The 15547-nt window shown below is 34.3% G+C and overlaps 1 protein-coding gene across 3 annotated transcripts in view; it reads right to left on the minus strand.

Moving 5' to 3' along the window:
- Positions 1-15547, minus strand: part of RFX3 (regulatory factor X3) — a 129813-nt gene that overhangs the window by 12770 nt on the left and 101496 nt on the right. For all 3 annotated transcript variants that reach the window (XM_072859334.1, XM_072859333.1, XM_072859335.1), the window contains 6 exons: positions 14040-14221; positions 13360-13479; positions 5241-5362; positions 3883-3995; positions 2960-3075; positions 2305-2459 (listed from right to left, as the gene is read on the minus strand). In XM_072859334.1, the coding sequence (XP_072715435.1) occupies positions 2305-2459; positions 2960-3075; positions 3883-3995; positions 5241-5362; positions 13360-13479; positions 14040-14221 (808 nt within the window). The remainder of the gene's footprint in view (positions 1-2304; positions 2460-2959; positions 3076-3882; positions 3996-5240; positions 5363-13359; positions 13480-14039; positions 14222-15547) is intronic.

Here is a 15547-nt window from a genome sequence, read left to right on the forward strand (position 1 = left end):
AATCATAAACGTGCCTTTGATGAAGCATTTACAGTCTCCTTTCCTCTACAGAGTCCAAACTTTCCTATAAACTGCTATTTTCCCACAGAAGCTGATGAATGTCTACTTCACCCAGATCCATTATTGTCATTGTCAACCATTAAGCACAACCTTAAGCCTTCCTCTTGGTCTCTTGTAATGGCTGGAGATATTTTAATTCAAAAGCAGGAGTTAAAAAACTAATAATATTTTAAATGTTTAACAGTGCAGAGGGAACTTGTATGGACCATCATTACAGGAAAGCTGATTAGAAAAAGCCATTTAGTTAGCTGGTCCTAAAGATAAAAATAAGAAAATACATTAGCTGTCTTCCAAAGGTAGCTCAGTGGGTGGACTTCTGAGCAGAAAACCACTGGACTGTTCACAAAAGAGAGGCAGAAGTCTCTTGGGATGAATTTGTCCTGGGATGAGATCATGTGTTTGCATCAAGAAGTCTGATAATCATCCCCAAACCAGGAATGTCAAACACAGTAGGTATCAATTATTCAAATATGACTGGTAATTCTAGAAAGAAAGAAACAGCATGAAAAGGACCTGATGCCTGTAGTTATTGATATTAAATGATTGTGTCCCACTTTCTTGAAACCCTGTACTGGTCATGCCCAATGCATCTTATGAAACAAGGCAGGAAGACACCACAAGCTAAGGAGCTACATATAAAAATTTCTTTAGAGACTGCCAGGCTGTGCAGGAAAAGCAAGTGAAAAGCAAGGCAAAAAGCAGGTTTGATGGAAAACCATGTCTGCACCACCTTTTTATTCAGAAAATAATGTGCTTTTGGAAGGGAGAATTTTAATTCAATGTATTAAATGCTGTAATTAAATTTGTGGGTTTTTTTAATCATTGCCTATTTGTTGTGATAGACTATATTACTCTAAAATTAATATCCTACCTACTTGCATTGTCATTAGATAGAAAAGTAAAACATCAAATATAAAGCAATGCAAAATAATTTATACAAGTAATGGTTGTCAATAATTGCAGGTATTTGAGAAAACATTTTTCCTTTATTCTGCTACATAGATGAAAAGATAAATTATGTCAACCTCTATCAAGAACTTACTCTTTCCCTAAAAAAAAGGTAAAACTGCCTTTGTAAATGGCTGACCTTCAGATTTTATACATTTCTGGTTCCAAAATTTTTTTTGTATCATACATAATTTAGCAAAACCTAATTCTATTTCACTGATACTCAAAAAGTCAATAAAACTTTTCTGCAAGGCAGTACCTGCAAATATTCTTATGGACTTCCTATTACTGCTGGAGTGACTATAGCAGAAGAGGTGTTCACAGCATGACAAAATAGCTTTGTTAGCTGCAAAGCTACTTAAGACCCTAATTTTTTAAAAAATATTAATCCAACTTTATAAAGTGACGACTGGTTTTTCATGGGAAAGATATAATATATAGGAGTTACGAGGTTTATAGTGGGTTGCTAACATGATTTCTTTGTAATATTTAGCACAGCATATGCAAGACAATAAATGTTTTATAAAGGAGTTCCACTTTCTTCACATAAATTCATTTTGTACCAAAAATAGCCATAAAAATACACTGTTGGAGCAACGATGGAAGCTAGTAAAATTAGCTTTGAAAAGAAAGCTGTACTCCTGGTAAGGGTTGACTGGCCGGACAGTTACTGACTCTTTCATGCAGGATGCATGACAGAAAGAACAGCAGATTGGAATAATAAATTTGACTAAAAATTTCTGAGTTAATTTTTCATTGCCTTAACAGTCATTAAATTGATTTCAGCAGCCAATGATAAGGAACAAAAGACGAACTGTCCAAAAATGGAATCACAAAGATCATGTATGTTTTTTTCAGACTAATCAAAGATTAACATGTAATGTTTAAACTAAAAGCTACTGAATTCAGTGGAAAGACTGACTGACATTAGTGCACATTGGCTCAGGGCCACAGGACTTATGTCTAAGTCTATCAGATAGTCTAGATCCAGGGTCAAAGGAAAACATTTTTATCTGAAAATATAATACACGGAAAAAGAAGTACCTTTAATATGAAACTATATCTTGAAAACTAGATCTTCCAACTGCACTAAAATTCTCAGTTACTTTTAAAATACAAAGCATACAGCAACTCTCAGCACAACTTCCTACACAACAAAATAAACGATAAATGATACACAATACTTTCCTAACTTTCAAACTTATTCATAAGCTGCCCTGTGAGGCACAAGACCACCACCACCGTATACATGCATGCACAAAAACTCTTACAAAATGTTTCAGGTGTTCAACTTACTAGGAATAGGTCTAAGGACGTCAGGAATGAGAATCTCCACCAAAGCCTGGTACATCACATGGTCACAGTTACACATCCATTTCAAAATAGACTCATTCTTGCACAAAGTAATCAGCTTTGCTTTTGGAAGTCGACTTTCTATTTCGCTCAGATTGCTGGTGTGAAAAAATGTAGCAAACGAATAAATGATAATGCATTTACAGCAGGTAAAAACCTGCAATGGGTGTTAAAATGTATTATTTTATAAAGATGTCATAGATGTCTCAACTACACCCAATAGAGTTTCTTTACACATTGTGTCACATGGAAATGGATTTTAAAAATGCCTCCATAGCTCTGCTACAGCTCATAAATTATGCAGAGGTATGAATGATCCTTTTGGCTTACAAGAACTGGATAGAACACTGGTAAAAGACACCTTTACTGTAGTTGTCCAAGCAAAGAAAAAAATGGACAACACAATCGTTTCAAGACTGCACTTTAGCATACACCCAGCCTATAAAAAAATGCCAGATAACATAAATTTAATTTGAAAAATTAGCATATGAAAAAAAATTATTACTCTGCAGGTAAAAGCAGTAAGAATTTTTTTTTTATTTGACACTTGTATTACATCATCATGAGAAGCAGTAAATGAAGAGAAACACTTACTAACCTGGGTTCAGTAACAGTAGTGCCATCAGGTGGAGCAGAGGGAGAATAGCGCCAGAAAGTTTGCCACAATTTTTCTATCAGGCTGAATTGAAGATTCACAACCACATCCAGTATTGCCTGAGAAAATAAAACACAAGTACAGATTGTCTTCTACCCAGCTTCCCCCCACTCCCAGCTCCAACTAGATCTATAGCTTTTTTTCCCTTCATCACATAGTGGAGCAAAGGCAACCTGTACATTTCTCAAGTTATAAATAATATCTGTTTTAATACCTTTGATATCCCTAAATTATCCAGCACTATAAACTCGTGTGCACAGAGACTTGAGTAAGGCCAAGTGCACGTACACGGAAGCCTCCAGAAATGAGCACGGCCTATGTAAACATATCAGAGGTATTCACCCAAAGAAAATATTTAATGCTACTGCAAACACAAAGGAAACCTCCCATTTTATTCATTTTTATAATTCAGTATAGGTTTGAAAGCACCTTCAAAAATAATTTTAAAAGACATTGTTCAATATCAAATGTGGCTTAAAGGTCTCAATGTTTCTTTAAAATGAGAAAAAAGTCACTGTTTTTAATGTAAAAAAAAAAAAATTATAATTTAACCTGATTTACATTTCGTATTGACTAAACCAAAGATCTGCACGTACAATCTGAACTCTAGTTTCTCTAACATTCTGAAAACATACACATAACTACATTTCATTCTCAGTGTCTATTATGTATTACGTTTTTCCCCTGTAAAGGGGACCCTCCAGAAAAACCTTTTTACTAATGTCCTTTCCAATGAAATAAGCAAAATACCCTGGGGAAAAGTCACACACCACTAACATGGCTACAATATATTTGGCATTACTGTCTTGTACTGACCTTCACTAGAAGTCGTGAACTTTAAAAAATAAATGGTTTGTAGGGCATACCTCACAGTGCTCTCGATAAAGACTCTGCAGTGATTTGATGTCCTCAAAGGTAGTACCATCTGGTAGAGAAGATATTTCAACTTCTCCAAACTCTGGAAGTACTCGAGATGCATCTGTTTCCATGACAACATAGTGAAAGAGGGCTATTGTGAACAGTGTCAGTTACATGATGATTAAGAAAAAATTTAAGAATGATACAAAGAAATAAATTCCAAAAGGTCATAATGTTCAAAGAGAAAAGTCTTTCATACCTGTTGTATGTTAAAATTGTAAACAAATTCAGCCAGCATTTTTTAATCAAAAAGAGAAATAAAAGTATTCTTGAAAACATTAAAAAGATGTCATGTGCATACTACACCTATATAGAAAAGCTAACACACACATTTTCAGAATATTACAGGATGAAGGAAAATATCTATGTCAGTGTATGAAAGATTAATCCTTGAATAGTTTTTTTCTTGTTCAACTGAAGAGTTTCTATGTAGCCAGGTATGATGGGTCTTAGTACACTCAATATACATTTTAATTTGAAATTTACTAGACTTTCAAGTAGAGCCAATGTGTGCTTTTACTATTTGTCACAAATATTTCCAGGAGACAAGTTGATATACAAGAAAAATGCTGGACTGAAAGGTACCTGGAAAGGAAGATTCAAAACATTTTAATGCTACTCTTATGTTCCCAATTATTTCAATAAAAGCAAAATTAGGCCAAAGGATTTGGTGCTTAAAAATCTCAACCAAATAAGCCTACACCTTCTGCAATAACACAGCCAAAGAGCCTTTCTACATAAACAAATAACTAAATTACCATTTGTTTCTGTTACTGAGAATACATGCCTAGCTGGATCAATGAATCCACAACTTGGACATTTTGAAACTTTGGCATTCTAGTTGAAACTATTTGGCTCTCCACTTACAACACTACAGCACACTTTCAAAACAGCCCACTGGATGGCTAACCTGCAATAGTAATGCTAGACACCGTACCCCCTTTTATGAAATAAAATGCATTGTAATGCACATGCAGGGAACAACTTTCATCGCAGGAATTTCAATATGCATGTCTAATACAACTTTGCATGGAAACTGCATTGTGATTTATCTAATACTAAATATATCACACAAATACAGAATTTGCATATTTTTTCCTTTTATACTTACATGATGCAAAGTAAATATTACATAAGCTCACAACACAGAACATGTAATTTAAGCGCCTTTCTGTTCTGTTGTGAGTAAGAATTTTAAAGAGGGCATGATAACTTTAGAACCACTACTGTACTTGTGTGACTTGATACTCACAGTGATAATGAAGTTCATCTTATTTATACAGCAGTATAAAACCTGCTTTCATACCTAAAAACTGTTGATGATGTTGACTTTGGGCAATTACAGTTTGTTCAACAGATGTGCCTGTCTGTTGACTGCTTCCTGTGAAGCCATCTGCAACTCCATCCACTTTCTGCATAGGCTTATACCTACAAAAATATCAAGTACAAAATTATCCTTTCTGTTCAATTCTTCATAAACAAGATCATACAATCTATGTTCACTCTGATTTTCCATCTCAAAATAACATTTTGAGGAAAAGTAACAAAAGAATTTATGCAGTTTTATTTATTTTGTAAATAACAGAAGAAACAATCACTAAGGGAAACTAGAGCATTAGCAATGCATTACAGAATTCATACAGGTGATATTACAGCACCACTACCAATTTCTTGTGGAATTTAGCTTAGGAAGAGCATACAGTAAGACCAGCTAATTTACACCAACAGGAATCAAATATTTCCCTTTCCAAATAGCTTGACTTCCCAATAATTGTGTAATTCAAAAATAGTGTTTCATTACCTTAAGAAAAAACAACACTACTGTCTGAGGATAGTGAAAGACTTTTCAAATCCAACAAACTTCTCTCATAAGCATAGAAAGCCTGAGAAAGCTACTTGCAAACCTAAACTGTTCACTAGTGAATTCTCATAAACTTTTATAAAGGTCAAAAATCACAATGATACAAATGGGAATGCTGGTTTGGATGGTCAAGTGTTGTCTCGACAATCAGTCTGACAGGCTGAAGATATGCCTGTCACTTCCAACACAACTGAGCATTTACTCTGTCCCAGGTCTTAATGGTAACATCTTGGATACTTTGCACTTTTGAAAAAGAATTGTAGCCACTGGAAAAGAAAATAAGAGAAACCCCAAAGCTAAATAAAGTGTGTTTTAATGATCACTCAAATTGGAATTTTGCAGACTGTAAAACTCCATGCTAACTTCAGAAATGTGACAAGAAATTCCACTCTTGATGCATTAGTTTGAGAAGCAGTTTAATCAGGTGAGAACATTTCATTTTGTTTCCAGTAAACATAAACCAGCACTGTCTCCTGTAATTAATGAGATTTTACTTTAGAAGGAAGTTCCCATGAAAAATATCCATTCAATATTCTAGGTATTCCTGACATGAATTTAAATACACAACAACAGAAGACAGACAGAAAGTACACTTTTCAACAGAAAGACTCCTGGCCTGACTAACAAATAGTTTTATAACTTTAGGAATTTCAATGCTTGGGAAAAAAGATGGCACCTATACCTACCCTATCTCTAGGACATTTATATCAAGTTTCACTTTCTGTAATGATCCAGTGTAAAATCCTTTGCCTGTTGAAGACCATAGTGAAACTCTAATCAACTTCAATGAAGAATAAAATTTCATCTCTGGTATCATGGTAGCACTGACATCTTCTGGATGACCTTGTTATTACTTGATAAATCTGCCTGCAATCCAGGCAGTTCATCTGGGAAGAATTCTTAACTTCCCTCTCATTACACATCATAATTACAAATACCAGGCAGAAGATCAACTTCTGGAAATATCTGTAAATCTAAACCTATACTTTTAAGACAGTTCCATTACTTTCTGCAAAATGTATTATTTTACTGACCCTTCAGCTCCTGAAATAGGATTCAAAATGTTTTGAACACATAAAAATAACACTCCTCTAACAGTTTTTCAGTTATGCAAAAAACCTTTTAACTAAAGTATAAAAGCCAACTTAATCCTTTGGTGCTAGGAATCAGGATATCCACCTACTTACTCCACTGCGCTTGAAATAAAATACTGGCAGTGCTACAGGTAACTCGTCACAGGAGTTAACCACTTTCAAGAGCATGAGAAATTCACTAGCAAAATGAAACCAAAGAATGAAAAAAAGAAAAAATTCTTTTTCAGGAGCCTCAGATGAAACATAAGCAGACAGTGGTTAGCAATTTTAGATCTGCTGTCTTTTATGTACAGCTAGAGCTTTGGCAGTTTAGACATCAAACAGCTCTCCAGAATTCTTTAGTTAAATTCAAGCCATTTTTGGTGCATGGAAAAAATAGTTACAATTTCCTAACTGGTAAGAGTTACATTTTCTAAAATTATTCAGACTTTTACTCTATTTCCCTATTTTACTCACTACTAACCTATACCTTATTTCACCTTTCACCCTTCTCTTTTCTTTTAAATTACTAGGTGCTAGGAGACTGGGAGCAGAAAATAATAACTGACCTTACATTAATATTACAGCTTTCTAATGATACTTGACCCAGAAAGGACACCATTTGAATTTCATATAGGTTAGCATAAACACAGTAAAAGTTTCAAAGTCTTCAGTTAACAACAGACATTTTCTCAATTTGTGCAAAGCTATGAAAATAAAAAAACCCTAAACCACTGAAACCAGAATATGGAATCAGGTAATTCAGAAATTACACTGAATGATACGCTGGTCTCACTTTGCACTTAATTTAGAATACAACTTCATTGACTTCCATAGTCTGTGACATAACTTCATTAACAGAAACTTCCTCTCTCACTGCAGAACAGATTAATAACTTCCTGACTAAAATTAATGTGCAGCAAACAATACATATTCATTAATAAAATAAAGCAGAAAGGGGAAGTATAATAAAATGCCTGCTTGGTTTGAAATGCACATATGAAATTGGTAGGGAAAAGAAACAAGCTGAAAACTATCAAAACTATAGGAAGCCAAAATGGATTGACTAAGTAAGATGACAGACAAATAACAGATAGCAGCTTTTTCAGTTAAATTTTCTGCGGGTTTTGTTGTTTGCTTGTACTGTTGCCATGCTGCCGCTATTTGGATTTTACTCTAAGCTTAGAATTTAGTATTTTTCTGAGAAATCCAACTCGTTCTGTTATGCAATTTATAATAGTCTCCCTTTTCCTTAAAAACTAAGGTTTCTATCCTTCTGGCTTGCTAATAAACAAACTGTGGGAGTTCTAGAAAGAAACAGAACTAAGCTGTAAGGATTCACTTCTATTTTATTTTTATTTTAAATGTATTATTGTGATTTATCACTAGGAGTTCACTGATGTCTGTGAGAAGTGAGTTAATGTACCAAACTATGTAACAAAAAAGTGACCTTATGCATAACAATGTGTAAAGTATGTTAAAGCATTTTACTACTGTATGCAAATAAAATGTTGCCATTGATGCTGGAAAAAAAAAAAAAGAGCTTTTAAAATTAGCGGAAATCAAAAGTTGATTCAAACAGCTTGCAACACCACAACAAGGCAACACATATTAATGCTGCTAACTATAGGAAAACTGAAGAAACACAAATGCTTTAAAAAACTATTGAAGATGAAAAATCTGCAAGTAACAAAGAAATACCTGAGAAGCATTTGGATGCTATCAGAAAGTTTTGGTGTATATATCAAGTTTTTACTAGTTGCTTTCTAGTGTTTGAAGAGAATAAAAACATTTCCAGGTATACTGTTGTGCATACATCATAAAGCCTTAAAAATAATGCAGAGGCTATATTTCAATAAAAACACGGTTATCTGAAATCAAATATTATAAAACTGTAAAGAAATTTAAGGAATGCAAATTTCATGTGTGTGCTTTTAAAACATCTCTCCTCAGTCCAATAAGCATTGTTGAGATATGTCTAATCTAGAAGCCTATGCAGAACTTCATAGTTTTTTTAAGCCACAATCACCTCTGCATCATAACCATACTATACACAAAATATCTGTGTTTGTTCAAGAGAAAGACTGTGAATTTTTTCTGAACTACTCCATTAGGAAGTTGTTTGGTAGTTTATCATGTAAGTTCTCTTATTATCATTTTACGATATTGTGTCTTAACAAACTTGTAGCCCAGTTTTACAGATGTCAGTATTTGTGGGACTATGATACCTTGCTCTCTATCTTCAAAAAGAATACCACTATAAAAATGCATAATTTCTCTGTTGTCCATAAACCCTTTTAAAAAGATCTATAAGTACCTGATGCTTTGGACTCACAGTGGCTTGGTTTAAAGGTAATGTTTGACTGAACAGTATCCATGAACATGAGAATACAGGAAAGAGAACAGTAGAAAAATACAGATTATTTTCTACATAAAATAAATACATAGGGTAAACAACATCTATAGGAAGTAGTGATTAATGATTTCTGGTTAGAGCAATAATATATGTGTTAGCTGAATGTTATAATGTACAGTAGATAACAATACAGTTATCATATTTATTTTAAAAAATCTTAGCTGAATGTTCAGCTCCCATGAATGAAAGCAAAAAGGTATAATTGTTGCATGCAAGACATGGAAGACTGAAATTACTATTTGAAATTAACTTGGAAAGCTGGAGGTTTACTTCCGGAAATAGAATTTAAAACATACATTGTTATGAACACCCTAAAGAAAACACAAGAATACCTGTATCAATTTCCCTAGACTAAGCCATGAAGATAATTCAGCTTCTGAGCCACAAGCTTCTACTCACTAAGAGCTAAATAAAAACAAGCTAAAAATGGAACTTGACTTTAGGAATTTTCTCTCTGATACATTTCCCTTAAATGGTCTGAAAAAGAATGCTTATGGGAAAGAGATTTCATAATGAGATTGTACTTTAAAGTGGCAAGTTTAGTGCCAGACTTAAACTGTCCTAATATATTTGGCATAATATTTGGGTTGTATATTACTTTATTCCTTCCTAACAATCTCTGCCTGATGTCCATTCACTGTTAGTCAGGACAGTGTTTGATCCAGAACTGATGAATAATATAACCATTTAAATATCCTGTTTTTTCCTACCCTGGAAAACATCTAGGAGCAGGATGACAGAAGCAAGCCAGGCCTTCCCTTGTAAGTCTGAGCCATACAGCAGGTCCAGCTGAAAGGCATGGTGTTAGCTATTATCTTTCAGCCCAGACTAGTCATTAACTGTGCATTCCTTCAGTTCACAGGTGCTTTAAGGCTCTTGATATGTGGTTGTTGTTGCCAAACCACTCTCTCATCTGGAAGATAGGACTGCTAGCATCTGTGATCTGTAGTTACTCTTGGTTACTGGAACCAAGAAAGAGTACTGTCACAGCTCACGCTGATCACAACCAAGACTAAGCAACTGACAGCATTACCTTCCACCTGAAATTTATGTCTGATAAATCTCAGACCCTTGAATTCAAGTGCAGAAAAAACTCTGAACATAAACATACAAGAGCACTTTGGGATATTCAAGTTATGCAAATAGAAAAGGTGCATGACCCTCAAATTAAGAAAAGAAATGAAGAAAAATGATCTGTAGCATACATTGAGTCTATAGTCTTTGCCAAAAAGGACTAAAAATGTTTATCCAATTAGATGTGTCTGATAAAGGTGGTAGAATTGGTATAACTACACAGAAAAAGTATATTGACTGCAATTTACCACTGATATAAAGGACAAAAGAAACATTAGAAATATTAATAAAGCTGGAGAAAGAGCAATGTTACTCCAATCGTGCAAATTATAATATTTAGTCCTTTAGTTATCTCTTAATAAATCCTTCTAGAATTCTTCAATACACTGGTGTTGTGGTTTAGCCCCAGTCGGCAATTAAGTACAACACAGCCGCTTGCTCACCCTCCCCCCCGCAGTGGGATGGGGAGACAATTGGAAGAGCAAAAGTAAGAAAACTCATAGGTTGAGATAAGAACGGTTTAATAATTGGAACAAAATAATAATAATAATAATAACAACAACAACAAATTTTAATGAGAAGGAAAACAACAAGAGAGTGAGAGAGGAACAAAACCCAGGGGAAAAAAAAAAACAGTGATACAACCACTCACCACCCACCAACCAATGCCCAGCCAGTCCCCGAGCAGCGATCGCTGCCTCCCGGCCAACTCCCCCAGTTTCTATACTGAGCATGACGTCCTATGGTATGGAATAGCCCTGTGGTCAGTTGGGGTCAGCTGTCCTGGCTGTGCCCCCTCCCAGCTTCTTGTGCACCTGGCAGAGCATGGGAAGCTGGAAAATCCTTGACCAGTGTAAGCACTGCTTAGCAACAACCAAAACATCAGTGTGTTATCAATATTATTCTCATACTACTTTGTATGAATAGTATGCCAGTAGGACTATGTGAACAATCTTTCTATTTCTAGGGTACCTGACTGGACACCACAAGATTTCAAGAGCGTAAAGAGATCAGCCTGTCTTTTGTCTTAAAAGACAAGAAGGTAAGTAATGCAAGTTCCTGACCAAAGAGATAAAGCTTCACCTAGGAACGTATATTGGGACAGCTGCTTTTAAGGATTTAACAACAAAGCCATTGTTATTATTAAGCTATAACAAACATGGTGGTCTTTTCTGCAGTTAGTATTGCAGACAGGTGATAGAGGCTTCCACTTCTCTCCTTTTCCTATTCTCTTCCATCTTACTGCTAGCCTCAACTGAAGATAATGCATAACCAACTTTTCTACTACAGCACAGTATTTTTCATGTAATAGCTACCTATTCAGCATAATTATCCAGTGCCTTGTAGTTCCCATCCTTCATCAATATCTTTACAGATTCTCGCAGCAGAGCTTAAGATTGGTATGAATTGAGTAAGAATGGGAGCGTGCTTGTGCGTCTATGTGTGTGCACACGCAAAACATGGGTTAAAGGAAAGGTATGCACTAACTGCTACACAATGCCATATGTGTGATTTCATTCAAATATAATGAGGGAACAAACTGACATAAAGGTAATCTTAAGAAAATACCACCAAACATACCTAGGTAAGGAAAACAAGGGAACTACGTAAAATATATGGTGGTGGTAAACAAAATAATAAAGCAAATAATAAAGAAAAGTAGTATCCACTCCTAAGAGTTATATAATGCAAGTTCAAAATCACTTTGTCATTGTGAATCAAGAAGAAGACAAGAGAGGTAATGATGATTAGATAACTGGCATCATTTCTCCAGAAACAATTTCATAGAAACAGTTCTAGTTACACCATTGTGGCATATGTCTTGGCACATACATGTGACTTTGAATGTGAGTGAATGAAATCTGTAAGTGAATGAGCTTGAGTGGGTAAAAAAAGCTTGCCTGGAGATTTTGTAAATATCTACCACCTTTTCTTACCATATAATCCTGAGATGATTTTTGTAACAAGAAATTCCTACATGATCATATTGGGAGACATCTCATGCTTCCGTATCATGCCCAGCACAAGGTAGTTAAGACCATATATCTTACCATTAATATGTATTTAGTTCTGTAACTGCTTCAAAGTGATAGTAAAATCATTTCAGATTAAAGTAATATCTGTGTTTGAAGTTAAAGTTTGAAGTTGTGTTTTCCAGTCCCAATTGTGCCCAAGACCACAAAATACTCTTAGTACACTACACCAAACTGTTTATTCAATTGGATCTTTTGGAGGTAATAGCTCTAAAGATGTCTTGCTTGATATGCTGCTGTTCTACCTATGAGTTTCATGCAATTACACATCATAGGTATTTCACTTCAGGGTAATATGGGAGGCTAGTGACATCAGTCAAATAAAAATTAATTTCAAAGAAATGTACTGATTTCCATTTTTTTCCTAAAATTTTCTGTTCAAGATAGCTTTTCATATGCATATTCACACATTCTTTTACCACCAGCATAGCCCTTTGTGGTCACTGTGCCACTGCTTTCAAATACTTCTGAGCTTTTACAGGATTCTCAGGAACAGCAGACGCTGAGGAAAAATACTTAAATCAACTTAGAGGCAAAACATTATGGTCACATTAATTCTTTGCAGTGAGAGGAAATAAACACCAAACTGAACTTAATCATAAGCTCTCTTATAAGCAGCTTATATGTAAAATGATACAGTGATGAAAACAAACAGCAAAATTTGAAATTCAAGCTCTTATTGCTTTTCTTCAGCTTGTGGGATAAGAACTCAAGATAGTTAAGAGTCTGTTCATATCATATCTCACTTTATTATTATTACTTTTTGCAAATTTATGACAATTTCTAGGTAAATATTCCTTCATGTTGACTGATACCTAACTTCAGTGATGTCAACGGGTTATCTAGCAAACTTTTATTTTTCACAGCAGAGAAGCTGAACAAAAGTTGCATTAGAATTTCAACTTTTCAATGCAGGGAAAAGTAAGGCTTTATGAACTAGAAATACTAATGTTCATTTCACACTTTACCTCTGTTTCTGCTGCATGGGCTGTTGTCTCATAGCCATATATTGCATGTCCTCTTGTAGTCGATTAAGAGGAGAGTCTGGCTTGACACGAATCCCATAGTAATGATATTTGGAGTTCCCCCTTTATGAAAGGCCAAGAATTAAAAGAACAGTAACACTAGCTTTATGCATCTACATTACATTGACTTTAAAATTTACATTGACTGGACAGTAATACCCACAAATCAGGCCTGACTCTCTTGTCATACCTGTTTTACATAGGTGTCAGTTTATCACCTTTGGGAAATTAATTCATTCTCTTAAGCAAATATTATCCAGCATTTTAACTTGTAATCCACTTGAGTAAGAAGAATAAACTGTAAATAAATACAACTTATCTAGTTATGGAGAAACACAATTCTTCGTAATTTCCAAACAGCAAGCTACATTTTATTTGTGCTGATAAAAATCTACAGTATTTATCAAAATGTAAACATGTAAGCAGTCAAAAATAGGAGAAGTAAAAGTATAATAAAATCTGGAAAAGCATAAAACTGTTTAACATTAAGAGACAGTACTAACAGAAAACCACTGTAATATTTAAACACAGGTTTTATTTATTTTTTCACTAGCAGACAAGTTTCTTACTCATCATTATTACTTGTATTTTCTATTATAGTTCAGGATTTCATTAACACAAACCTAGTTCCAAGTCTTCTGGTCCGTAACCCCATGAAGATTGACCGTATAAGTTTTCCAAAGGAGGCAGCATTGACCGGATCCAACTTGTGTTCCTGACAATGTCGTAAATAATGGTTGTAAAGGGTACTTCTTGGAAGGCTCACTCCTTCTGCAGTTTCATAGTTGTCTAAAAGCCATTGAAGCTATATCACATACAAAACAGAAAAAAAAAAAAAAATCATTGTTACTGTATTAAAAATACTTAGTCATAAAACATTAACTTATGACAGTTTCAAAACCACTTTTCAGGTCTATTAAACAATTACTTCCTTCTTCAGAGATTCCTTAAATACTAGCTATACCATAGTGCTTTAGAATCTTCAGAATTACCAGGAAATAGCGGAATTCATTGCACTTTGTGACCTCAGGTAAGTGTCCACTTGTATAAATATTTTTGATTCAGTACCACACACCAATACTTGACAAAGGTGTCTATACTTTAGAGACAAACTGTTAGTATTGCAAAGAAATAATCATGAATGTAATTCAGGTAAATTGCAGAAAACAAACTCCTTGGACTAACAACAGTTAATTAATGTACTGGTAAACCTGGAATATTACACTGTTTTTCTTTGCCTGATGTTAAAAAAACATTACAACAGTTATCTGAATAGGATATTTTTTACTCTCAGATACATAAAAGAAAAAGGCTATTGCATGTAAGACAAAGAGCAACCTAGATAACGTTAAAAATAACTGGTACATCTATAAAGCATTAGGGGTACAATCCCTTTCAGTTGTTGCTTGTTTGCCTTTGACTTCCAGGAGGAACAGAATGAGATTCTTGGAAAAATATTAATCTTTTCATGTAATTGTGGCAGGTAATTTTAGACACATGCAAGAACAGACTTTTTAATGTAACATCATTGGACCTTCCAAGTTGTGCACACTCATGAAACACTAATGACGCTAGCTGTCACCAATATACAAAAAAGTAAAAAAGACAATTTAATACTCCTAGATTTAACATTATAGGAGAATGACAAAACAGATCAAAAATAATATAGGTTGAGGACGTGTTTAAATTCCACTGTTTTAGTTTTTTGATACGTTAACATTTTCCGTATCTTTCCCCGGTACTTGCCATGGTTTCAGTTCTCTGAAATTTTCCTTTAGATATAGCTTGAATGATTCACAAATTTAATTTTCTTTTTTAATGTTATTTCTCTGTTTTCCTAAGTATTTATACCAAAATAGTACAGTGTGCATATTCAAGCTTGCTAGGATCAGAGATCTTACCAAAACTCTGGATTTAACTTGATTATCCAGTGAAAACGCAAACTGACGATGCTGTGTCTTCAAGACTTGCTACAAACTTTTACTCTGATGAGCTTTATATTCCCACAAATAATTTTCAATTTAATCCTGCAAAGCAGTAACTAGTGTAACCAAAACACAAATTATTAAGTGACAATAAAAGATATACATGGTCTATGTGTTTTTTATTCCTTTGTAGAATTGTTTTCTGT

The sequence above is a fragment of the Ciconia boyciana genome, chromosome 4 (assembly GCF_034638445.1).
Source record: "Ciconia boyciana chromosome 4, ASM3463844v1, whole genome shotgun sequence".
Taxonomy (NCBI): Eukaryota; Metazoa; Chordata; class Aves; order Ciconiiformes; family Ciconiidae; genus Ciconia; species Ciconia boyciana.